This window comes from Conger conger, chromosome 11 (genome assembly GCF_963514075.1).
Source record: "Conger conger chromosome 11, fConCon1.1, whole genome shotgun sequence".
Lineage (NCBI taxonomy): Eukaryota > Metazoa > Chordata > Actinopteri > Anguilliformes > Congridae > Conger > Conger conger.
The window spans coordinates 21,942,474-21,967,973 of NC_083770.1; the positions used below are offsets into that span (position 1 = coordinate 21,942,474).

The window sequence follows — 25,500 nt, forward strand, 5'->3', positions numbered from 1 at the left end:
AGAGACAGTGAGAACAGAGAGAGAACAGAGAGAGAGAAAGAGAGAGAGAAAGAGAGAGAGAGAGAGAGACATTGAGAACAGAGAGAGAGAGAGAGAGAGAGACAGTGAGAACAGAGAGAGAACAGAGAGAGAGAGAAAGAGAGACAGAGAGAAAGACAGTGAGAACAGAGAAAGAGAGAGACAGAGAGAGAGAGAGAGAGAGAGACCGTGAGAACAGAGAGAGAGAGAGAGAGAGAGAGAGAGACAGAGAGAGGGTGGCTCAGAGAGTAGTGACCCCTGACCATCGCTGTTGTCCTGGCTGTGTGCGGCGTCTTTCTCGCTGTCGGACGGGATCATGACGTGCCAGGTGGTCATTCGAGCCTCCGCCTCCAGCCCAAAGCCCTCCACACTGCGGGAGGGAGAGAGACACAGCACACACACGGGAATCAGAAATACACATTTTAACTAATGTTCTACAGTTATGAAATCATTTCCCTCCCTGACACACACGGAAAAGCTCAAAGTCATTCCGGGAGAAGGGTCAACTGCCCCACTTGCAGCTTAATATATTTCAGCCTGTCACAACATGAGGGAAATTGAGAAACCACCCAGATAAAAGGTACAATGCGTTACCTGTCCAACTTGTAAACACAATTATACTAAATGTTTTTTTTTCTTTCCACCTTCTATTTGGAATTGCTGTATGTGTGTGTGTTCTATATGTAATGCTTTGGCAATATTTACTGTATGTATTTCATGCCAATAAGTCATACAGAATTGAACTGAATTGAATTGAGAGAGAGGAGTCAGCTTCCCCAACACACTCACCAATCACTGCTCATGATTTACTGCATCGTGATGCACCCAATCAGAGGGCCCATTCACACACTTCAGACAGATTTACGCCACCTCAGCGGAATGTTCATTTCCTTCTTTTCAACATATTATCACTGAAGGACACCTGTCATTCTACGCCAAGGGCGACATTCATTTTACCGAGCACTTAAAGCACTGGAACAAAGCCACTTTATAAGCCTGAAATACAGCTCCGTACAACTGACACAGCTCTGTACGACATGACACAGCTCTGTATGACCAAATACAGCTCCATACTAACCTGCAGAGCTCCATACAGCCAAACACAGCTCTGTACTAACCAACACAGCTCTGTACAACCCAACACAGCTCTATACTAACCAACACAGCTCTGTACAACCCAACACAGCTCTGTACTAACCAACACAGCTCTGTACAACCCAACACAGTCTGTACTAACCAACACAGCTCTGTACAACCCAACACAGTCTGTACTAACCAACACAGCTCTGTACAACCCAACACAGCTCTGTACTAACCGACACAGCTCTGTACTAACCGACACAGCTCTGTACTAACCAACACAGCTCTGTACGACATAACACAGCTCAGTATGACCAAACACAGCTCCATACTAACCTGCAGAGCTCCATACAACCCAACACAGCTCCATACGACCCAGCAGAGGTCCGTACGACCCAGCACAGCTCCGTACGACCAGTACTCACCTCCCGGCGTGCAGGAGCACCAGGCAGTGTGCCAGACAGGCGCTGAACTCCTGGTCGTGGTTGCCGGGGCCCAGCACCAGGTTGCGGTTGATGGTCAGAACGCGCAGGGAGTCCAGCAGGGCCACCTGTTGGGCCACGGTCCTGTGCGGTCGGGAGAGCTGGTAGAGGACCGTGCGGTTCAGAGAATGGTACATCGAGTCCAGAGACAAGCCCTGCGAACGCCGCTTGGCCTGGATCGGGAGAGGGTAGGGATAGGGGTGGGGGTAAGGGGATTGGGGGAGGGGGTTAGGGGATTGCACACAGAGGGGCCTTGTTGAGAAATGTGTATTAGGGCTAAACTAGGTAGGAATGCAACCAGATATTAGAGCAATACTGTACTTTAATAATAACCAGTTAAGAGTTTTGAAATTGTGTTTGTAGCATGGGCTTCAATGCACGTGTGTTTGTGAGTGTTTGAGAAAGAGACAGAGAGATTTGAGATGTTGAAACTTTTTTTCACAGGAATAAAAATGAAGCTGAAAATTCAGCCTGCTTTCTTATTACACTCCACAAACGTCCAATCGGTAGACAGCCAAAGACAATGGTTTGAAACAGACAGTCTCCTTTTGATTATTGCATCTCTGATTAAGCAGATAAGCTGGTTTAATTGAGTGAGAGGCCTTGGCGGGAAGTGGAAGGTGGAAGGATGAAAGCGTTGCAGGAATGAGGCAAATCTGCTGGATCCCGTGTGCGGGGAGGGACATTAATGCTCAGGGTGAACGCATGTGTGTGTGTGTGTGTGTGTGTGTGTGTGTACTCACTGTGACTGGAATACATTGTGCTGTCTCAGAGGGGAGGGACATTAAGGCTTGTGTGTGTGTGTGTGTGTGTGTGTGTGTCGGTACCTGGCCGATGAGCTGCACGATGAACTCCACCACCAGCTTGGAGTCCTTGTTGAACAGGCCCTGCCACAGCTTGTCCACCACACGCTGCGTGCAGTAGAACACGTTCTGCACCAGGGTCTGATAGCTGCCCCCACTGGCCATGGGCATCGACGCATCCTCTCCTGATAGACACACACACATATATCATACCGCGTTACATACACACCGCATGCAAGTACACAAACGTACATACACAATACCACATCACACACACACCACATGCAAGTACACAAACACACACACGCACATACACAATACCACATCACACACACACCACACGAACATACACAAACACACACACACATACACAATACCACATCACACACACATCACACGAACATACACAAACACACACACACATACACAATACCACATCACACACACATCACACGCAAGTACACAAACACACACATGCACAGATACATACACATACACACACACACACACACACACACACATACACACCATATGCAAGTACACAAACACACAATACACAGATACATACACATACACACAGACAAACACACGCAAACACACACACACACAAGGACAAGCAGGTGAGTTACCACTATATAGCCTTGAATATATCAATGAATTAAAATAGAAACAGATTTTTCTGTTATGAATACTGATCTAAATGTGGCATAGCTACAGGGCATTATTTACTGGTGTCACCCTGGTGATATTCCAAGCATTTAGCATCCTAGCCCCACTCTCAGCCAATGAGTACATTCGCCGGGGTGTTTCCATGGAGACTCACCCAGGAGGATGTCAGCAGCCAGCAGGTGCTCCATGACGCTGTCAAGGACGTAGGACTGGAACTCCTTCTGTTGGGTCCTCGTGGAGCGCTCGGGGGAAGCCTAAAGCCGTGACACACACAGGAAGAGCTCACTACACTTAAAGTACACCAGGGGTCCATTTTAGGGCTCAATCTACAAAAAACACCTTAAAGTACTGTACACCAGGGGTACTCCATTTTAGAATTCATAAATACCTTTTAAGCACACTAGGGGTTCTCATTTTAGAGCTCACTCTACAAAACCACTTTAAACTACAGCCTCTTCATTTTAAATCAGGAGGTTGGTAAACTGCCTGTTTCATTCACACCTTTGTCAGAAAATAGAGGTGCAAAGAAAAGACATGTGTTTATTTATATAAGCTGGCTGAATGAGTCAGGACGACTTCACACCAACACATTAGCGTTCTCAGAAACGAAAGTAAGACGCACTTACACGCCGACTTCATAAAAGAGATAATGTCTCGACACTTAATCAGTTATCTTGAAGAGGAAGAGTTTGCTGAGTTTGAACAAGCACTGGTTTGCTCTGTTCCTATTAATTTCAGGAAGTGGTTTCAAAAAATGATTTGGCACTTCCTCATTAACACAATAAGAAGAACTCACTGCAGCAAAATCATATTTTAGTCTGAGATTGAGGCTTAAAGTGGCAATCTATCATTTTTTCAAATGAAAAAATACTATATTTTAGGCACATTCCCACTGGCATTTCTGTAGCAATGACCATTGAGACCATTTGCGTTGTTTCATTTCACTTCTATACATTACAGGGCACACCGCTCCCACCCTGTGTGGAAATGCACGGAAACCACAGAAGCCTATGGAAGAAACAAGTGTTGCAAGTGTTCACATGCACAGTTTGCATGACTTCTGCCAGTGACACGGGAGAGTTTGAGCAGCATAAACACAAGAGGAGGAGTTTGAGCACAGCTGCGGTTGTGTGCAGTGACTGGTAGCGGATCAGGCCCCGTACCTCCAGCAGCAGGTCGATGGTGGGAGTCTGCTTGCTGGCGGGAACCAGGCACAGGTTGTCCATGATGAGGGTCCTCATGAAGTCGAAGACGTACTTCTTGGCGGGGTGGTTGGTCAGCGAGGTCTTGGCGCCCACGTTGCAGTACTCTGATTGGCTGCGGTTCATCCCAGCGTCCGCTGCGAAGGCCTTGAACTCCTCCGTGGGAGAACCCGCCTCGTCATCCAGGTCAGTCACCTGAAACAGACAGCAGAACCACGTCAGGCCAAACATGGCGTTTTAAGATTCTCTCAAATCAAAAACTGATATTAGTCATAATTAATTAAGTTAATTATTACATGGCTTACGTAAATAAATTAAAAAACACCCTTGTGAGAGAGAACTGATACAAGTTTTTTAAGGTTCTGTCAAACCACAAAATGAACTATGATTCATTAATTTAAGCAATGCTCAACATTCATTTCTTTTAAACTCTGTGTCCTGGCTTCTTGTAAAAGAAGGGTCTTTTTTTTTCTTTTCTTTAAGAAACATACCTTTTCTTTAAAACAGATTCTTTACTCTAAAGCCTGGTCTACCTCATCTGACTGGAGACGAGACAAGATGGGAGAAAGCTCAGAACGTCTCAGAACGTCCGGGTAAAATCTCAATGTCCGGGTAAAATCTCAGAACGTCAAGAGTAAAATCGAGGCAGTCCACACCAATGCGCCAATAAACAAATAAACGAATGTTTCCATAACAACAACGACTGTTGTGACGTTTATAAGTGTATTGTGTTTAGCTAGCTAACGTTGTATTGTCTATATTCATTGTCTAGTACTGTGTTTTTTTAGCAACATAACATTGGCTAACAGAAATCTAGCTTCGTCAATAGTGTCTGACACTGACACCGATGCTGTTGTGGCACTACTAGCTGTTCTGCTAGTCAAGTGCTTTGTGATTGGTTAAGATAATATGTTTTGTCTATTACGTAGCCAAATGTTCTGAAACCAGTCGACAAAAAAGTCAACTTGAGACAAGACTTGACATGGTCGGTCTCGGTAACACTAGCCGTCAAGAGCAGACGTTCTAAAACTGGACAGTACACACCGGTAAGACTACAAAAATGTTTCTAATACCGTCCCCTCTGGTCTCGTCACAAGTCAACTGGGCTTGAGAAACCTTGCTGAATCTGGGCTATGACAGATTTCTCAGTGTTCAAGTGTACCATCTCGGAGTAGGGTCTGATGTTGAAGGGGAAGACGGTGGCTGCCAGAGCACACAGGAACTCAGGGCTGTGCCACATGGGCGCCAGGTCTGCCACATTGTGGTAGAGGTAGCGGAAAAACTGCATCAGCGTGACGGGGTATTCTCTGAGCCAGGAGCCCTCCTCCTCTGACTGCCAGGGCTGTGGAACCAAACAACACATCACTATGACATCACAATAACTAATACAACACCATACCACATCACTGTGACATCATGACATCTAACTCATATCACTATGACACCATCACATACAGCACCACACCACTGTGACATCATTACATCTAACACATATCACTATGACATCATTACAAAAACTATTACAACACCATACCACTGTGACATCATCACATATGACCCACAGCGCAATGACATCACAAAAACGAATACACCACCTAACTGTGATGTCATCTCATACAAACCACACCACTGTGACATCATCACATCTAGCCCATATCACTATGACACCATCACATACAGCACACCACTGTGACATCATCACACACAATGCCACATCACTGTGACATCATCACAGACAACGCCACACCACTGTGACATCATCACATACAGCACCACACCACTGTGATATCATCTCATATGAACCACACCACTGTGACATCATCACATTTACACCACAACACTGTGACATCTTTACAATAACCAATACAAACTAATACACACTGACATCTTCACAAAAGCAAATACAAAACCACATCACATTGACATCTTTACAAAAATGAATACCCTACATGAATATAACATCATTGCATCTGACCAGAGCAGACACAGGACTCTCACCAGGTTGAGCAGGCTGCGGAGCATGCCCAGCAGCAGCATGGCTGCCTCAGAGCATACGCTGTGGATGGAGCTCGCCACCCCCCCACTGGAGGCCGGCACACCGAAGATGAACCTCCAGATGGAGTCCAGGTCAAACTGCACAGAGGAGAGCTCAGGTCAGACAAAAACTCCATTACCCAGGAGGCATTGCACTCACAGACCCACCACAGGGGGCATGCATTTACAGTACCAAACGCTGTTACCCATGATTCACTGGGCTCAGACACTGACCGTGGGGCAGTGCTCATTTACAACATGCGGTTACCCACAATGCACTGGGCTCTGAGACTGACCACAAGGAGAAAATGTAGAATTTACATTTCTGAAGCAGATTATTATTATTATTATTAATATTATTATTATTATTATTGGTAGGAGAGATCATACTGACGTTTACCTGCAGGCTGTCAGGCAGCTCGGACACGGGCTGCTGCAGGAACAGCGCCATCAGCAGGAAGTAGAGGTCGGGCACGTTGGTGTGCTTGGGCAGGAAGCTCTGCAGCACAGGGAATCCTGAGAAATGGCAGGCGTCGCGGTTTATCTCGCGCAGAGTGGACCTGCCCCCCGCATTGCGGCCCACGTTGAAGCCTGGGGGAGGGAGAGAGGGGTGTGACTTCACCTAAAACCAGGGGGACAGCCTCACTGCACTGCAAACCACCAGGCCTTCATTCCTGGTCCTGGAGAGCCGCAGAGTGTGCTGGCTTTCGTTGTTACTCCACACTTAATTGATCAATGAAAGCAGTTGACTACACAGTTATCACCTGGTTTCTTGGGTCTGAATTGGTTGCTGCTATAAAGGCAAAAACAAAAACCAGCAAGCCCTGCGGCTCACCATGACCAGGAATGAAGATCACTGGTAGAAACTATTAGCTTGTTTTAAGTTACTGTTTGCTTGAAGTTAAATGTTTTTCCATTGGCAAATCTTGAAATGAGTCAAACTCTCACCTTATTGGCAATATTTTTGTCTTGTTTAGCAAAAAAGTAAAAGATTTTGGACTGAAAGTATTTATATTGGCTATGGTGCTTGATTGTGTGGCCACAATCCATGTTGCTGTTGGGCCCTCAAGCAATGCCCTTAACCCCATACTCCATGGGGTTAAGGGCGATTGTCACCTGCTCAGTCTAATCAACTGTAAGTCACTTCGGCAGGTAAACATCTGTAATGTGACGACTTGTTCTCAGGTTTGTAGGACAGCTCACCCATGACGGTGCCGATCTTGTTGGTGAGGACCGCGTCAGTGTGCTCCAGCCAGCCCCCGCCACACGGCCCCTCCCTGAAGCGGCCCAGGACCGCCTGGTTGCTCAGCAACACCACCAGCACCCGCATGGCGGCCGTCACCGTACTGTAGTGCACGTGCTCCTCCATGAACAGCAGCAGCCAATCAAAGCCCAGCGTGCGCACCAGCTCCTCACACGCCCTGTAGGGGGCAGACGCGAGCGGCATTACTACAGAAAGAGAACGGCTCGCACACAAGCCCTTTAATGGTGCAAAACCGTTGCGTTCTGATGCTACTGCATCTTCATCAGAGTCAAATAAGACAGTACAAAACCACAGTTCTTATAGTCTCCTATGAACACTGTTACTGATGACAGTAGAGCTCCAGCAGAGAGGGATCACATTAAACCACAAACCCACAAGAGCTAATCACAACTGTCAATGTCTCCTTCAGAATTACCTGGGTACATATAAAATGTAAAACACGCAAGCTGAAATTATTATGGACTTAGAGAATCACCTGGTTACACATGCATATATACATTTTTAAACACTGCTGAAATTATGGATTCTATGGAAATGAATATGGTCAAGCGACTACAACTGATTCATATCGGCACAAACACATCATAACTGAGCTGACACCTGGACTGGCAGCATCCGGATGGAAGTCAGCGGTGAATATTGGACAGTCACAGCTGAAATAAGTTTAACCGTAAGTCATCTTTGCTCTGTTAAAGGAGGCTGTGTGCTGTACTCACTGCGTGTTTACGATGCACTTCTCTCTGGAGCTGAACAGCAGTTTGAGTAAGATGTCCAGGAGTCGGTTTCGCAGCAGGATCTGATTGGCCGAGAGGAGCCCGCCGAAATCGTCTTCATTCGCTGAACGAGAAAGGCGAATGTGAGACGAGGGTGTGAATTTCAAACATGTAACACCTGTGTGCTGACAGCGCTGCTCTTACAGAAAGGGTCTGAATGTGACAGTGGAACACATGAAGAGAAACGGGTCATACACACACAGACCCTGAGGGGTTTACCTCCATCTGCCTTCTCCTCACTGATGGCCTCCATCACCACAAACTTCTCACACACCGCAAACGTGGGGAGGGTGGAGGAGATGAACTGGCCGACCCTGTAAACCAACAAAACACATCTGTACTATACCTGAGATGTACAGTAATACACTATGGTGCGTACCTGAGCAGGTCGTAGCTGTCTGAGATGTACAGTAATGTATTATCGTGCATACCTGAGCAGGTCGTAGCTGTTGGGGAACCCCTGCAGCAGCAGGCTCAGGACGTTGCTGATGGCGGTGATGGTGGTCTGGGACAGGGATGAGTCCCGCAGGGTCAGCAGCAGTTTGGGGACCAGCTGGAACTCCCGCAGCAGTTTGGCATTCTTAGCGGCCTCGCTGTGGGAGCAGGAGAAGGACGATCATCAACTCCACTACACTGTTACACACACACACAGGCGAACACATGCACCCAGGCAGGAACAGGCAAACACAGACACACACACAGGCAGACACACACACACACACACACACACACTCTTGCTCAAACAGCCATGCGGTACAAGTGCTGATGGAATCCCAGCCGGGTCACTCACCTGGATTCGGTCAGGAGCTCGATGAAGTGCTCAAACAGAGACAGGTGCAGCTCGTAGGGGGCGTGCAGCCACACCTGGGACAGGAAGGGGAAGTGGACAGCCTAAGTGCGCTGTGGGACGTCCCACTCACACATACATACAAAATAAAATGACTTCAAAAGGTGAGGAGGCTCCATGAGGACATACAGTAGCAGTGATGGGGTTGATTGAGGATGTCTCTCACACTTAACTGAAGGAATCTCGGATCACATGTTAAAGTGGTTAAATAGACTTTTTCACACAGGCAGAAAGGCTTTGTGACATTCTGCACAGTCAGGTAACACGCTCTGACACTTCCCATCTTTAGGGAACGCACAATGTAATATTTCACATATTTAGAGTGACGGTATGAGGCGCAGACTGCCCTGCCCTCTCAGCTCAGCCGCCTCCCTCATTGGCCAGTGGTGGCGTGTGGGTATGGCCTCACCTCAAAGTCGCAGAGCAGGTCCTGGAAGGCGGCGGGGCTGGGGATGATGGAGGTCTCGTGCCCGCTGTCCACCGTGCCCACCAGGGAGAAGGTCAGGTGCAGGATGTGACTGTTCAGCAGGGAGCGCTTCTTCTTCAGCAGCATGGCCAGGAGCTGGGAGAGAACCAGAGCTAGGGCACTCAGCCTTACTGCTGAACCAGAGCTAGGGCACTCAGCCTTACTGCTGAACCAGAGCTAGGGCACTCAGCCTTACTGCTGAACCAGAGCTAGGGCACTCAGCCTTACTGCTGAACCAGAGCTAGGGCACTCAGCCTTACTGCTGAACCAGAGCTAGGGCACTCAGCCTTACTGCTGAACCAGAGCTAGGGCACTCAGCCTTACTGCTGAACCAGAGCTAGGGCACTCAGCCTTACTGCTGAACCAGAGCTAGGGCACTCAGCCTTACTGCTGAACCAGAGCTAGGGCACTCAGCCTTACTGCTGAACTAGAGCTAGGGCACTCAGTCTTACTGCTGAACCAGAGCTAGGGCACTCATCCTCAGTACAGAACCAGAACCCTCACTACAGAACCAGAACCAGGACCTCACTACAGAACCAGGACCAAGACCATCCACTCTCACTACAGAACCTGAAGCAGAGCCCACCCATACTACAGAACCTGAGCCACAACTAGAGCCAGAAATAGAGCCTCTCACTATAGAACATGAACCAGAACCCACCCTCACCACAGAACCAGGACCAGAAGCAGAACATCCACCCTCACTACAGAACCAGAACCAGCACATTCACTATAATCATACATGCTCATTAAAGAACAATCTTCACACCAACAGCATTTACAGTATTTACCATCAGTGACCAGCAGGGGGCTCTGTATACTAATGACCAGTGCCAGAGCTTTCCAAAGCAGTCTATCTATGGCTCTGGACCCTGCAACCATGTCCACACACTACAGCCGTTTCCTTCAACAGCTGGCTGAGCAAACAAAACTACATCTCCCAAGATTCACCACAAGCCCCTTTCCATGTTGTTCATTGGTTCCTGATGTGGTCTGGACTGACCTGATAGCCTTTGATTCGCTCCATCTCCTTGCTGGCGAGCGCGTTGCTCTTGACAACGCAGACGAGAGCTTTCACTGCTGCATACAGCCCCTCCACGTCCGACGCCATGGCGACCAAGCCCAAAATGGCGGCAGCGCCTCCAACGTACTGCAGGTTTGTGGCCACGGGCTTGGGCACGAACGCACGCACACCTGGGAGAGGGGGATTGTTCAGCTCTTAAAACATAAATCACAAAGCCCTCACATATTCAGTACTGTCTTACTGTAGATATGTATCTCTTTTGTCGGTGAAACGGCATGTTAAAGATCGTTCATAGATTCTTTATAAGGCCAAGTAATAGAGTAAATCAAGGGTAGGCAACCCGGATCTTGGGAGTGCCAGTGCTGTTTCTAGTTTTTGTTCCATCTGAGCTCGATCACAAGAGTTTTATGGATGAGGCTGAATATTCTGAATGGTGAAACGCCATGGTCTCCTACATTCATTAAACCTGTTAATCAAAATTAAAGCAGTTACATAGTTCTAGGTTTGAATGGAGCGAAAACCAGGACCTTCTCTGGCACTCCAGGACCAGGCTTGCCCACCCCTGCAGTAGACTTACCCAGGTATCCAATGACTGCAGCCCCCAGCGTGCGGGCGGGACCATTGAGGTGCCCCGCTGCATTGTGGATCAACTTCACCGGCGTGGCATTTTCATGGGAGGACAAGGTCAGCTGGTGGGCAGAGGACAAAAGGACACAACGGTCAGAGCAAGGCCCCAACCTTCAATCTCCTTCCTCATGCCCATAGTGCACTGGGAACAGTGACCAGCCAAGATCTATTCCAGACCTGAGTCAGATACGTACTTGTTTTGGATTCAAATACTTTACTGTGCACAACTGATCTTGCCTGGTGCAATTGTGCCAACCAAGAGGACCAAAAGGACAGGGTTGGCACTGAGAGTATTGTCTGGGTGTGTACACATTTGAGTCACGTCGGATATGCTCTGAATTAATGGGTAGCAAAAGAGACCACAAGTAGAGACAGTGCTTGACTAGTTCCCAGAAGGTTGGTGGCTCAAGCCCAGGTGTAGTCATGATAAGATCAGTGCAGATGTTGAGCCCTTGAGCATTGCTCCAGGATTCCCCCCTGGTCAATTTAATCAACTGTAAGTTGGTTTGGATAAAAGCAAACCTGTTTGGCGATGGCCTTGCTGTCCAGCTTGTTGTAGACCTTCCTGATCTTGGCCACGGTGAGGGTGGAGACAGAGAGAGCGTAGAGGCTGAAGGATACTTTCTCCTCTGGGACCAGAGCTACAGGGGAGGGGGGGGCAGCCTCCGCCTTCCAGTCTTTACCTGGGAGACAGGAACGGTCACCAACAAACACTGAAACACCATTCACATGCACACTCTCTCTGTCTCACACACACACACGCACACTCTCTCTCTCTCTCACACACACACACACACACATACTCACACACTCACACAGACACACACTCACACACACACTCTCACACTCACACACACACACACACACGCACACTCTCTCTTTCACACACACACACACACACACACACACACACACACTCACACACTCACACACTCACACAGACACACACTCACACACACACACACGCACACACACTCTCACACAGTACTCACAGGGCAGGTACACAGCCTGGAAGCTGCCCACATAGTTAGGCCCCAGCTCGTAGATGGCAGAGACACTGGTGGCTGGCAGAACCTCCTCTAGGAAGTGGGAGGGGCCAAGGCGCCACACCAGCGATGACACGTGTCGCTGTGCGGGGGGCGTGCCGATGTAGGCGTAGACCGTGCTCAGAATCGGGGGATTGGTGGATCCAGACCCACCCGGGGAGCTGTGGACATAGTGCAGCTGTGTGCAAACCAGAGGAGCCAGTGAATTAACACCATTACAACCTTTAATAACATACAGTCAAACTAAACCTTTGAATAGTAGGTATTTTTTTGTACGAATGTTTATTTTTCAAACATTTTAAGACAGTCTTCTAGAACTCCACTACTTTCAATAACCAGCAGTCAGCATTATATTATTAAATTATAATATTAATGTTACATTTGTGACCTCACCCCTTAAAAGCTTGATTGTGCTACATGTAAGTGTTAATCTCATACTGAGACTAAAAGCCTTCTTCTTTGAGAGGCCTCATCAGTGTGAGTCATCATAGCTCATTGCTGCAGTGTGGAGATCACTTCCTGCTACGATGGCGACACATACACACACACACACACACACACACACACAGCGCTCCACCGCTGCGGTTGCGGGTTACTCCGCTCTCAGCACACACAAAGTTTCCTGCGATCAAACAAGGACCACATCTAAGGCCCCGAAAACTCACACCTCCCCCTTCTGCTGCAGTGCGAGAGCTGCCTGGCTGTTCTGCACGCGCTAACAGGGGAGGCCCCAGCTGAGCCAAAACAAACACCCCGCACCCCTCCAGCCCCCACCGGTCCCCAGGGCCAGAGAGAGCAGGTGTCCCCCCGCCCTGTGTGCCAGAAACTGGTGCAGCACTGGCCGCTGCAGTCATGATAACTCTCAGAAGAGCACAGAGTGGACCCGCTATACGGGCTACTCTTTCTTTTCCTTATCTACTGCTTCCGATAGAGTCATTCAGATGGTCTTTATTCGACGCAGTCTTGCCCTTGAACTTGAAATGTCAATATATTGTATTTTCAAACCATGACAATAGAGGACAGATATCTATATAGTGGACACTAGCATGTGATCTCGAGCTTAGGGTGTTGCCCAATTCTGAGTGCTTCAGTGAGGTTTCCGGAGGTTTTTGTCAGTGTGCACGCAGTCACAGTGTGGATTAAGCGTGCATTCAATCAGCATTAAGACAAATGTTGACAGAAAACAGGCCATAAGCCCTCTAAAATCAATCAGCTTTTGAATGTTCAATAACTGACACCTAAAGCATGTCACACCATGTCAGTGATTGAGCTGTATGAGGTATCTTCAGCGTAAATTCTGCTCATGAACAGCGACGCACACGAAGACGTGAGCTGACCTTGACGGTGTTGAGCAGCTGCCCGTCGATGTAGAGGCAGGCGGAGCTGTTCTTCAGCATGCCCTTACTCATCACCAGCGCCAGGTGGTGCCACTGTCCCTCACTGATGATGTCACCACAGCGGAAGCGGGCGCAGCACGGCAGGATCTCGTAGAAGGACGACTCCTCGTTCGACTCGTCCGCTGAGGGGAGAGAGAGGTCAGAGGTCACGGTTTTGGGGTTCATCATTTCAGCACACCCCTTTCCTGATCGGTAACAGCTCCCATTGTGTGTGACTGATCTGGCCACCATAAAACTACAATACCCAGCAGTCAGGTTTACACAAGGGGCTGAAATACCTTTCAGAAAGCCAACAAAATGGCTGCAGCAGCAACAAGGGCTGCTCAATGGGTAATCACAATCAATCCTATTGAAAGCCATTCACTTGGTAAGTCCAAATAAACCTTCTGGTGTCAAAAAACAGTATGGGGTTTTAACAGGTGACAGGTGTATGATTCATTTTAACTTAACTTGATGAATAACTTCATAATCACAAGATACACCATAAAATGTCCAGTGTTAATTCAACTCTTAACTGAGCCCATACTTTAACCGTCTAACCGTGACCATATATTCCCCTTCAGAATTGACACTGTGTACAGAAAGTGTGGAGGCCAATTCCATGTTCAGTCAATGAACTGCAATTAATTTCATTAAGTGAGAAATCCTCATACTCATTATGGGCAGTCTAGTTCATGAACCGAATCTCAGCTCAGCTCCTAACCCCGCCCCTGCTGTTCCTCCTCGCCCCTGATTGGGGCGCTCACCGTAGTTCTGCAGCAGCTCCTCCTTGGTGGACACGGTGAGCGAGCGGTCTTTGGGCGAGAGGACGAGGGTCAGACACACGTAGTGCTGCTCGGAGCTCGCCGCCCTGCGCACCACCGTCAGCAGACGCACAGGGTGCTGCTGGGAAGGCGAGCCGAAGCGCTCCACACAGAACCAGCTGGAGTAGCTCAGCCCCGAGGGAGGGGGGAACAGCCGCTCCCCTGGGGGGGGAAACACAAAAACAGCGTCCCGTCTGAGGACCTGAGGGGGAACTTTCCCTTTCATTTACTTACCCAGGTGTGGTCCCCACAGCAGACCTGGGACAATTACGTGATTATTTTGGATTCAAATGTTTTTCTGTACTCCATTGATCTTGCCTGGTCCAACTGAGCCAACGTAGATGGGGTTTCTACTTTTTGAGGGTATTTCATAGCTTCCCATACACCAGGGAAGCTCAGTAAAGTGTAGAAAAGTACTTGAATTACTTATAGTTACACATTTGACCCAGGTCTGATCCACATCATTATGGAACAAATTCACTATGTGAGTGCTGATGCTGAAGCCTTTGTTCCAGAGTGTGCGTGGATTCACAGGTAACTGATTTCTGTTGAGTCAGAATCCCTGATGGGTTCATCCACCTTCAAGACCAGACCCTCTTTATCCAACATGGCAGAAAGCGCTTTGTTAGCTGAGGGGAGATCAAACGAGCAATCTAGTCTCGGGTGTGAGGGAGATTTAAAAAGCCCCGCAGGACAAAGACGAGTGAAAATCAGAGCAGTGTCCTTCCCAGCGATCCTCTCAGGAAACAGATATCGACTGACTCCTCACTGCAGTAAATCAGGGGTCTGAAACTAGCTCTGTGCCACGGAGGGAAGCGTGTATGCTGCTTTTTATTCCAGCCTCAGATCTTGATTGTATAATCAGTCCCATTATTTGTTGAATTATGGCTGTAGTTTTGTACATAATGTATATAAAGGGAAATGTGTGGTTGCCTATATTCTGTGCTTTCACACAATTAAATGCATATGGCTGAACGAGTACTTGGAATCAATTAAGGCAGAAATAATTGGTTGGATTGAAAACCTGCATGCACACAGCCCTCCATGGCAACGAGTTTGAGACACTGCGCTAAATGATACTACTGCTGAAACACTGCAGGAGCAGCTGGAGTTAGGGTCAGACAGTGAACAGTGAACACTGCAGGAGCAGCTGGAGTTAGGGTCAGACAGTGAACAGTGAACACTGCAGGAGCAGCTGGAGTTAGGGTCAGACAGTGAACAGTGAACACTGCAGGAGCAGCTGGAGTTAGGGTCAGACAGTGAACAGTGAACACTGCAGGAGCAGCTGGAGTTAGGGTCAGACAGTGAACACTGCAGGAGCAGCTGGAGTTAGGGTCAGACAGTGAACACTGCAGGAGCAGCTGGAGTTAGGGTCAGACAGTGAACAGTGAACACTGCAGGAGCAGCTGGAGTTAGGGTCAGACAGTGTGAAATTACAGAGTCTCTCAGTAATGTGGCGGGATTCTGAATGAACGCATTGGGGCAGGGCCGGTGATGTCACTGTTAAATGTAGGCCAGGGGATGCGGGTGGCGGCCTATATATACACCGCCGTCTCCATGATGCCAGGGCAGAGTGGCGCCTCAGCCACCTGGAGCCCCTCGAGCAGGAGAGACCTGCGGAGCTTCATTAGCACCACACACCGGCTCCGGAGAGTTCCGCCACGGCGCTAAGCAACAAGTCGTGATGGCCAGCTGCCCCCTCCTTCTCTTCAACCCCGTAAGTCTCATCGGTGCAATTTTGAATCACTATGGCAGCCATTGCTTTAGCAACAACAAGGTCATGTCAGTTTCCTTTTCATGGCCACTCAAAACTCTTCCACTTCCACTGTGTTTGAGCTTTGGTAACTTCATTTTAGTAATACTTAGAGTAATTCTGCCTCTTGCAAGACCAGGATTATGCCTGTGGTCAAAAGAATAGTAACCATTTTATTTTGGGTATGTCATTTTCAGGCTTGTGTTAAAAAAGGGGGTGATAAAGTGCCTGTGATATCACTCACTGACTATCCACGGGATAGAACTCCAAGTTCACAGGCACCGCCATGTTGTATAATATGGAGCCAGAGACTGCACAGTACAGCTGCTGAATGCAGCGCCTCCACTAAGCCTGAGAGAGAGTGACTCAGCAGTGACACAACCTGTCCCTGATTCATCCACAAAGTGTCACCGATTGTCCTAATAACACAATAACACAAAATCTGTACATGGAGAGACATTGTCTGAAGCCAGAGGTGAGAGACACGGAGAGAGACAGAGAGACGGAGAGAGAGAGGCAGAGGGAGACAGACGCTCTATGGCGGAGGAGGAGGACTCGCAGGGAGCACTCACCGTTCCCCATCCCGCTGGCCACCGCTCCGTCACTGACCCCGGACGCTGCGACGTTATTGGACGGAGCGTTGTGAGGAGCCAGGCTGGGCAGGAACAGGCAGCTGTGGGAGAGAGGGGAGATTTACTGAGCTTTAAATACGCTTCAACCAGCAAACGTACTACTGCTGTCGCACATGCATGAAGCACCACAGGGCCTTAAAGGGTTAAACCAGGGGTTCCCAAACATTTTTCTGATGTGACCCCAAATTAATGTTCATAAACTCACACAACCCCAACACCCCACCCACACACATCTTGTCTCTAACACCACCCTTTAGCCACAACTATACTGGAAATGCACCACAGCCTCTCCTGCCTCATTGCTTTATTATAGTTGGGTTGTTTTAACATGTAGTGCCCAACATTCTACATATTTTAAAGAGACAATAATTACATTTAATCTTTTTAAAGATTTTCAGGCGACCCCATCCTGAAATCTAGTGACCCAACATGGGTTCCCGACCCATTGTTTAGGAACCCCTGGGTTAAACGTTCCCTCTGCCATCAGGGTGTCATTCCACGGCTGTCCACCAGGGGGACGGGGCGTACCAGAGCAGCTGTGACCTTGAGACTGTTACCTCCAGGTCTGGAACCCCCCTACACACACACACACACACAAACCCCTCCCAACGCGCATCAACGCCCCCAGCCCAGACACGTTAATAAACCCAGGGTGTTTCTCCCGACCATAGCCCTGGCAGCCCTGACAGCAACCTCTCAGGCGAGAGTGGAGCGCATTAATATTTCACATCTCCAGATGGGGAGTTCCACAGTTATTGTTTTCCCTGTACGTGTTGCGGAGATAAAACTGGGACAGTTATCACGCACGCTGCTGTCGAACGCACACCTCCTCGATCCTACAGCTGACGCGGCATCGCACGTCTTCAGCCGGCGGGGAAAAGGACACGCAGAGACGCAGGGGTGTGTGTGTGTGTGTGTGTGTGTGTGTGTGTGTGTGTGTGACAGTCCCGCGCAGCCCACATTATCTTTCACATCACACGTGCGGCTGCGGCGGCTGCCTCTGGATGGTGCATTGTGGGTGGAGAGCGGCACTCAAACGGCCATCAGTCACAGACAGCAGGATAATAACATGCAAACACATTCCAGCCATTTCCCTCCTCAACACCCATAATCCCCTCTGAGACGCCCGCAAGCTCTCTAAACACCACTTACATTATACACGCACAGAGAGATATATGCACATTACTCACCCACACACACACATACACACATACACAAGCACATATGTCCACACACAGAAACACACACAGACAAGTACACACAGACACACATACACAAACACACATGTGCATACACACACATGCATGCATATTTGGTGCATGTGTAATTTGTAGCACACATTGCAGGACATAAAGCCGGTACATTTACAGACCTCGCTGTGTTTTAAATAACAGATGTAAATAATGTAAGGATAATCTCCCAGTGTGTGTGACTGCAGAGATCTCTCCCCAGTCTCCCGACTCAGGAGCCTGAGTAGACCCGCTCTGTGCTGGATCCTACAGGCGCAGGTTTAATGTGGGTGTGAGAGAGTCTGAATCCTTCCAGTCCAGCACACATTGCGGATAGAAAGCTTTTTAAAAGGGGTGCTGAGGGGGGGTGGATTACACCAAAAAAGGTTGCTGGTTACAGGTACAATTGAAAGTCTGAAAAGAAAAGACTTGCGTGTGTGTGTGTGTGTGTGTGTGTGGGGGGAACACCTCACCCGAAACCCTCCAGCAAAGTGTGTGTGTGTGTGTGTGAGACAGTGTGTGTGTACGTGTGTGTGTGTGTGTATGTGGGAGAAACCTCACCCGAACCCCTCCAGCAAAGTGTGTGTGTGTGTGTGTGTGTGTGTGTGAGACAGTGTGTGTGTACGTGTGTGTGTGTGTATGTGGGGGAAACCTCACCCGAACCCCTCCAGCGACGTGTGTGTGTGTGTGTGTGTGTGTGTGTGTGTGTGTGTGGGGGAAACCTCACCCGAACCCCTCCAGCAAAGTGTGTGTGTGTGTGTGTGTGTGTGTGTGTGTGTGTGAGACAGTGTGTGTGTACATGTGTGTGTGTGTGTGGGGGAAACCTCACCCGAACCCCTCCAGCGACGTGTCAAACTCCACGAAGGCCGGAGTGACAGACGAGCCGTGCAGTCTGATGTCGTGGGGCGTCGTCATGGAGACCAGGCACTTAACGCGGGTGAGGGGTACGGTGCAGCCCTCGGGAGAGCGGACCAGACTCCTGCTGATCCGGTACTGCCCGTTATCCTCCCCCGCCCCAAACACGCAGTCCGGCCCCAAGCCCTCCGTCGACAGGGTCATACTGTCTGCAGGGGCGAGAGACACAGCGGGGGCTAGCGTTAGCGTTAGCGCTGGAGACAGACCTGGCTCAAATACATCATTCACATGCTCTTCTACATTTTACTGTGCTCTGCAGACCTTATTTAGTCTGGCAAATTGTTTTCGATTCATATTCTTTTCCACACTTTTTATTGAGGTTGTCTGGTGTATTGGAACCTATGAAATACTCTCAAAAAATGAAAACCCCACCTTCTGGTCCCTCTTGGTTGGTTCAATTGCACCCAGCAAGATCAATCGAGCACGGAAAATCATTTGAATCCAAAACAGTTACGTATTTGACCCATGTGTGTTCAGAGACGAACTGACTAAAAATAAAATCAGAGTTCAAACAGGGGCTTCTGCACTTTCCTGAGCACTGACTACACTGTGACTTCCTGTGTCCTTGGACTGTAAAACTGGGGGAGATTATAGCTCACCCCGCCCCACAGAAAGACTTTCTGGAGCCATTTTGTCCAAACATGCAATCTGTCTGTTCACTGTTATTTGCCTTTTTCCAACACCGCTTGGCTAAATAACTGACCTTGAGCAATGAACACCTGAACGGTTTCAGGAAACGGCAGGCCTCTCTGGCTGGACTGACTGTTAGCATGTGACAGAACCATAAACCAAACCAGCATCACTGTAAAAGGTCTGCAGAGCCAGGACAGAGGATCTATTCTCCCAGTTAACATCCCTTTCTTGGAAATCAAAACAAAGAAATGGTAATAACCAAAATTGTAATTTCAGTCAATCTGACCACAAGTCAATAAGATTCGATATCACAACACAAACGAGCCACAAAACTGAGAGTGTTACAGTCAAGCCGAACAGACAGATCTGCAATGGGAAGTAGAAACAGGCTCGGGCAGGAAGTCCTTACCAAACCAGGCAGCAAGAGCAAAGGGTTGAGGACACAAGCTTTTCTCCTGCACAATGATTATTTACTATTTCTGAAAAGACTTACTCCTGGCCTCGGTGTCGTAGCTGAGGGAGCTGGGCTTATGCACTCTGTATTGCTTCAGAAGCTTCTTATCCCAGGCACCGCAGTTCAGAGGATTCCCCAGCCGCAGAAACTCCCTGAGAAACACCACAAAAAGACGCTATATCATCCCGACGTAATTACACAGCACGACTGTCTGAAGCACACTCAGTGCCTGGGTTCATTTCCCTGCTGAAAAAAAACAGCTCAAGCTAGGATTTGAAACAGCTGGTAGCTGGTTGACCAGTTCAGACCAGCTTGACATGGTTCAGCTGATTAGCCAGTTCAGACCAGCTCCCAGCTTGACATGGTTTGACCAGCCCATTTGATTTGAAACAGTTTATCAGACTACCTACCAGCACTAGCTGGTTGACTAGGTCATACCCAGCTGGACCAGCATCATGACCAGATTGACTAGCTCAATTTCCAAGTTGGTCAAGCTGGCATAGCTGGATTTTTTATCATTGTATTTGTTTTGCTTGCATTGTATTTTCAGGTTTAAAACCCCATCTGTATTTTGACTTATTTCCTAATGTGCCCTCAACCATTCTGAAAAACTGTTAAAAATGTGTTTTTGTTTTTTTCAAGCAGTGTAAAATGTATGCTGTTTTTATTGATTAGTCAGTGGCATGGCAATGAAATACATTTCCCCCCCAGTGTCCGTGAAACTCCAATAAAAATCCAATAACCACAGTTAACAAAAGCCTTAACAACAAAATGTAACGCATTCATCAGAGCAAAATTCTCTAACCTTGAGCAAAAGACAATCGACTTACACGGTAACCTGAGGACAGGGAATTACAGCCGTAAATACTAAAATAACGCCGTGAATCCAGGGAAGAAACACAACATCAGCCTGGGTGCGGATAGATTAGCTTCCCATTAAAATAAGCGCCTGTCAGAAACAGCAAATATCACATCTGACTGGCCATGTGGAAGAAGAAGCAGTGAATGCGGTGGCAGTTAAGTCTACCTCAGCAATTTTACAGAAACATAACTTTAATACAAAACTACATTTAAAATGAGAATGTGATTGATGGTCATTTGGCTACAGAAGGAGAGTTGGCCTCAGAGCGGTAATAGGCCTAGTCTGTAGAACAGAGGAATAACTCAGTAGACAGGTGGTAATTACAGAACTGCAGTCCTGTATCAGGCAGTCATATAAAGTGTAATGAGAATCAGCCCATCCTGTCTCTCCTGGGCCTTATCTGGGCCTGAGGTCTGCACAGTCTCCAGCGCTGTGTTGAGCTGACCACCCCACCCCAGGAAAAGTCATCCAAGGATCCCCGAGAAGGGAAAGCAGAGGTATAAAGTCCGGCCACGAGTTGAGGGAACAAAAGTATCTTTGGCGTGGGGAGGGGGGCGGAGCCTGAGGCGTACCTGAGCACCACTGGCTGGAGGGCCTGGGAGGCCAGCCGCTCGAAGGTCCTCTGCAGAGGGGGGTGCAGGGGGTGGTCCTCGTCGCCGAGGGCAGCGCTACAGCGCTGGAGAAGGCGGGAGTGGAGCCCCGCCTCACAGAGAACCTGCTGGTTCCGCTCCGAGTGCACCAGCAGCTGCAGGATGTTTCCCACCGCCAGCTGCAGGTCCAGGGCATGCTGGGAAATGTAGTCCACGAGGGAATGGGTCAGAGCAGAGAAGTCTCACAATCACAACATCCCCCACGACTGCATTACAATGTCCTTTACCACTGTTTCTTGCCATTAAAATTCACTTACAGTAACCATGCAATAAGCAATAAGTCTAAAAACAATGGGCTGAATTTACTAAGACCTTTATCATGTGCAAAACTGAGAACACAACCAATGACTGGTGCAAAGAAAATACCATGGTGAATCGTTGCCTATGTTACTGCTTTTGTGTGTGCTAAAAGGTTCTGAATGTGCCAAAAGTCTTAGTAAGCTGGGCTCAATATGTTTCTTGTCAATATGCTTATTAATGACCACTAATTATGGTTATGGTACATTTTGTGTACCATAACAGCAAGACAGTAAAAAAATATATACTTTGAACAGAATGCCTTGATAACTGGAGAAGGATGTTGTGTCAGTCAGGTGATCATGTCGTTGTTGACCCTGTCACAACGTACAGCTTACACTGCAAAAAAAGTCTGCCTTAGAATTTAGAAAATATTAGCTTGCTTTAAGTTCATGTGTTTCAAATTTTCTTGATTTCTTGAAATAACTCACACTGTCCCATTTTTGTCTTTTTTAGCAAAAAGGCAAAATAAATAAGATTAAAATACTTGTTATTTTTAGTTTTTGCAGTGTAGGAGAGGACAGGTCTAAAGCTGTATGCTGTGGAGAGCAAGGCAGGAGGTTGTCCTGGAAACGGCACTCGCCATCTGCGCCGGAGCTGTGCTTGGATGGCAGGAAAAAGAGGCGGGCCCGGAATGGAGCCATGGGGGACACCCACGGTACGGCGTCGGGCTCTGAGCTGAAGGGCGGTGGGACGTACCTCCGGCTGAGTTTCGGAGCTGACCGAGGCCAGCAGGTCCAGCATGGCCAGTCCTGCCCCTGGGTGGATGACCACAGAGTCAGGTGCATGATGGGAAGGGTTTGCCACATGGAGCTTTGCCTCCACCGCAGCTTTGGTGGGCAGTGACGGCGTAGGGTGGGTGGACATTCCATGGTAGCCATGGTAACCGTGCCTGCGGGGAAACAACATGGGCTTCAGCCTTCACAGGAAGTGACATGAACCTGATCAGACGCCATTTGAGCTTACACACTCTCTGTTCTACCCTCTTACATGACCTTTCTGGATTTAAAACCACCTCAGTCAGACTGGGGAAAATAACCTGACTGAAATAAACAGACCAAAGACATTTTAAATTGCTGTGAAATTACTTGAAGATGCACTTTTTGGGGAAAGGCAACGGTAAAATCTGTGAACAACTGTGGCTAATGTCGCTTCGGAGACATGGGGAGGGGGCGGGCCACACAGTCGCAGGGAGCGAAGTGATTGGACAGAGCGGGACTCCTGCGGGTTCCCCCGCTGTGGGCTCTGTCCAATCCCATCACGCGCTGCAGAATTTCGCAGCGGATGGTCTCGGCTGACGAGTCGCTCGCGGGCGGTGCTAACGCGGCGTGTAAACGTGTAGCAGCGCTGCCTGACGAGGGGAGGCTTCACACCATGCACATCAGGGACAGAGCTCCAGAGGCTGCAGGCTACAGGCTGGCATTAGCACAGCTACAGGGGGGTTTAGAGTGTGCCTTTAAAGGCCAGGAGAGCAGCCTGAAACGCTGAAACTAACAGCCCTGAGGAAGGCAGGAGGACGGGAGGAGGGAGGAGAGAGAGAAGCAGAAAGGAGGGCCGAGCAGAGTGCAGTACCTCTTCCTGGAGAGAGCTGGAGTTCCCCAGGGGGAGGGCAGGGAGGTCTCGAGCGTCAGGCAGGGGGGCAGTTGCTCAGCGCGGCTACTCACACACATGTATACACACACACACGTGGGCGGGTGTAAACACGCATATACACACACGTGCGTGTGCATACGGACACACACACACAGCGGAGGCCAGCCAGGCAGAGGTTAGGGAAAAAGAAAAGGAGGGAGGGAGGCAGTTAGTGACAGTTGAAATCAGAGCAAAGTGAAGAACAGCAGCAGAAGCACATGCATAGGTCTGTTTATCTATCCCTCTCACTCTCTCTCTCTCTCTCATACACACTCACACACGTAGCCAAATCAACATGCAAATCAGTCTTTACCACCCAGACTCATGAGGTATTGCGTGAAATTGGATATTTGTTCCTCCAGATTAATCAAGAGTGACTTTTAATTATCCTGCCCATGAGGTGATCTCCATTTAACTCTGACAGTTACCACGGTGATGAGGGGTTTAGCCCGGGCCAGGGCGTTCAGTGGAAATACAGGGAGTCATGCCAATACATCAGCACCCTGCTTAATGGCAGCCATTTAGAGACAACATGACCTGCCAGGTCCCGACAGAGCAAAGGAGGCTGCAGCACATCCTGCCCAGGCCCAGAAATAATTTAAAATGGCTGTCGCAGTGGCACACGTTAAAAAAGAGCACGGTCCTGTGCCTCCGAATAACTCTCAGTGTGTGTGTGTGTGTGTGTGTGTGTGTGTGTGTGTGTGCGTGTGTGCTTTTTACATTTATGTTCTTTATTTCTAGGCAGTGTCTCGGAAATAATTTCAGGGAGTCAGGGACTAATTGATTTCCTGTTTAATGCCTGTGGCTCCAGCCCAGCGGGGAGTCTCAGGTGAGATATCCTCCACTTCCACAGCCACAGGCAGCCAAGGAAACCACAGAGGAAGTCAATAATGATTTACAAAACCTGAGGAGAGCTTTTATACAACCTCGACATTTTTTAGAACCTTCAGTGAGTCACAACTTGCCATTGAAATAAACACTACAAATTTAATCTGTAAATATAGTATTTTATAGATGTCCCTGCTGGAAAATCCAGCTATGCCAGCTTGACCAGCTTGAAAATTTAGCTGGTCAAGCTGGCCATAAGCTGGCCTAGTTGAACCCTAGCTTCAGCAGGGTTAGCCAATGACAACGTCAATGTTACCCATTTAAACTATCTCTTGAACAACAATCTCTCATAAACCAATCATCTCACAAAATGGTCCCTGTCAAAGGAATAGGTAAATCAACTGAATTAAAATATTAATAAAAATACTGCTTGTGGCTGTCACTGAAGGGGAACTATGAAATATAAAAATATCTGTGTGAAGACTCTGTGTTTCATCACAATTTCAACACATTCGAAAGGTCAAAGGCATAAAATCAGTAAAGGTAAAACAGAGGGATGGAACAGAATTCCTGAAGGAAAACCCTGCTATATCCAAACTAAAAGCTTATTTACACAGACTAGCTAGGCTAAAAAAGCTGAAAATGAGCTTACAGCTGAAAATTAGCCTCTGAGGTAACTGGTGTAATAGATCATGGCATGACCCAATAGCATCCATGTTGACACTGTGCACTGTCCCTCTCGAATGAGAAAGTAAACAAAAGCCTGAATGAAAACTCAACTGAAGCTAATATAAGGGAACCATGGTGTGTCTAGCAGCCTGCAGCCTAACTGGGTGCATAACTGGTACCCAGAAGGTTGGTGGTTCAAGCCCCGATGTTTCCATCATGAAATCTACACAGTTGTTGGGCCCTTAACCCCACATTGCTCTGGGGGGGATTGTCCCCTGCTTAGTCTAATCAACTGCAGGTTACTTTGGATACAAGCGTTAGCCAATTAACAAATCAATTATACATTAACAACAAACAGTATTATGAATATAATTATATTTCTAGCCTGCAGTCTTCCAGGGGTGGGGGTGT

The 25,500-nt window shown here is 48.3% G+C and overlaps 1 protein-coding gene across 1 annotated transcript in view; it reads right to left on the minus strand.

The window, feature by feature from the left end:
* The window catches only part of wdfy3 (WD repeat and FYVE domain containing 3), an 80,711-nt gene that overhangs the window by 23,783 nt on the left and 31,428 nt on the right, over nucleotides 1–25,500 (minus strand). The window contains exons 13-38 of the mRNA XM_061260110.1: nucleotides 23,533–23,616; nucleotides 22,660–22,852; nucleotides 21,586–21,800; nucleotides 20,191–20,303; nucleotides 18,979–19,213; nucleotides 16,861–16,961; nucleotides 14,479–14,697; nucleotides 13,673–13,854; nucleotides 12,282–12,513; nucleotides 11,812–11,972; nucleotides 11,240–11,351; nucleotides 10,642–10,832; nucleotides 9,582–9,734; nucleotides 9,116–9,189; nucleotides 8,757–8,918; nucleotides 8,545–8,639; nucleotides 8,269–8,389; nucleotides 7,492–7,709; nucleotides 6,683–6,879; nucleotides 6,253–6,387; nucleotides 5,417–5,596; nucleotides 4,216–4,449; nucleotides 3,207–3,306; nucleotides 2,408–2,568; nucleotides 1,524–1,753; nucleotides 282–388 (exon numbers count right to left, since the gene is read on the minus strand). Coding sequence (XP_061116094.1) covers nucleotides 282–388; nucleotides 1,524–1,753; nucleotides 2,408–2,568; nucleotides 3,207–3,306; nucleotides 4,216–4,449; nucleotides 5,417–5,596; nucleotides 6,253–6,387; nucleotides 6,683–6,879; nucleotides 7,492–7,709; nucleotides 8,269–8,389; nucleotides 8,545–8,639; nucleotides 8,757–8,918; nucleotides 9,116–9,189; nucleotides 9,582–9,734; nucleotides 10,642–10,832; nucleotides 11,240–11,351; nucleotides 11,812–11,972; nucleotides 12,282–12,513; nucleotides 13,673–13,854; nucleotides 14,479–14,697; nucleotides 16,861–16,961; nucleotides 18,979–19,213; nucleotides 20,191–20,303; nucleotides 21,586–21,800; nucleotides 22,660–22,852; nucleotides 23,533–23,616 — 4,205 coding nt within the window. The remainder of the gene's footprint in view (nucleotides 1–281; nucleotides 389–1,523; nucleotides 1,754–2,407; nucleotides 2,569–3,206; nucleotides 3,307–4,215; nucleotides 4,450–5,416; nucleotides 5,597–6,252; nucleotides 6,388–6,682; nucleotides 6,880–7,491; nucleotides 7,710–8,268; nucleotides 8,390–8,544; nucleotides 8,640–8,756; nucleotides 8,919–9,115; nucleotides 9,190–9,581; nucleotides 9,735–10,641; nucleotides 10,833–11,239; nucleotides 11,352–11,811; nucleotides 11,973–12,281; nucleotides 12,514–13,672; nucleotides 13,855–14,478; nucleotides 14,698–16,860; nucleotides 16,962–18,978; nucleotides 19,214–20,190; nucleotides 20,304–21,585; nucleotides 21,801–22,659; nucleotides 22,853–23,532; nucleotides 23,617–25,500) is intronic.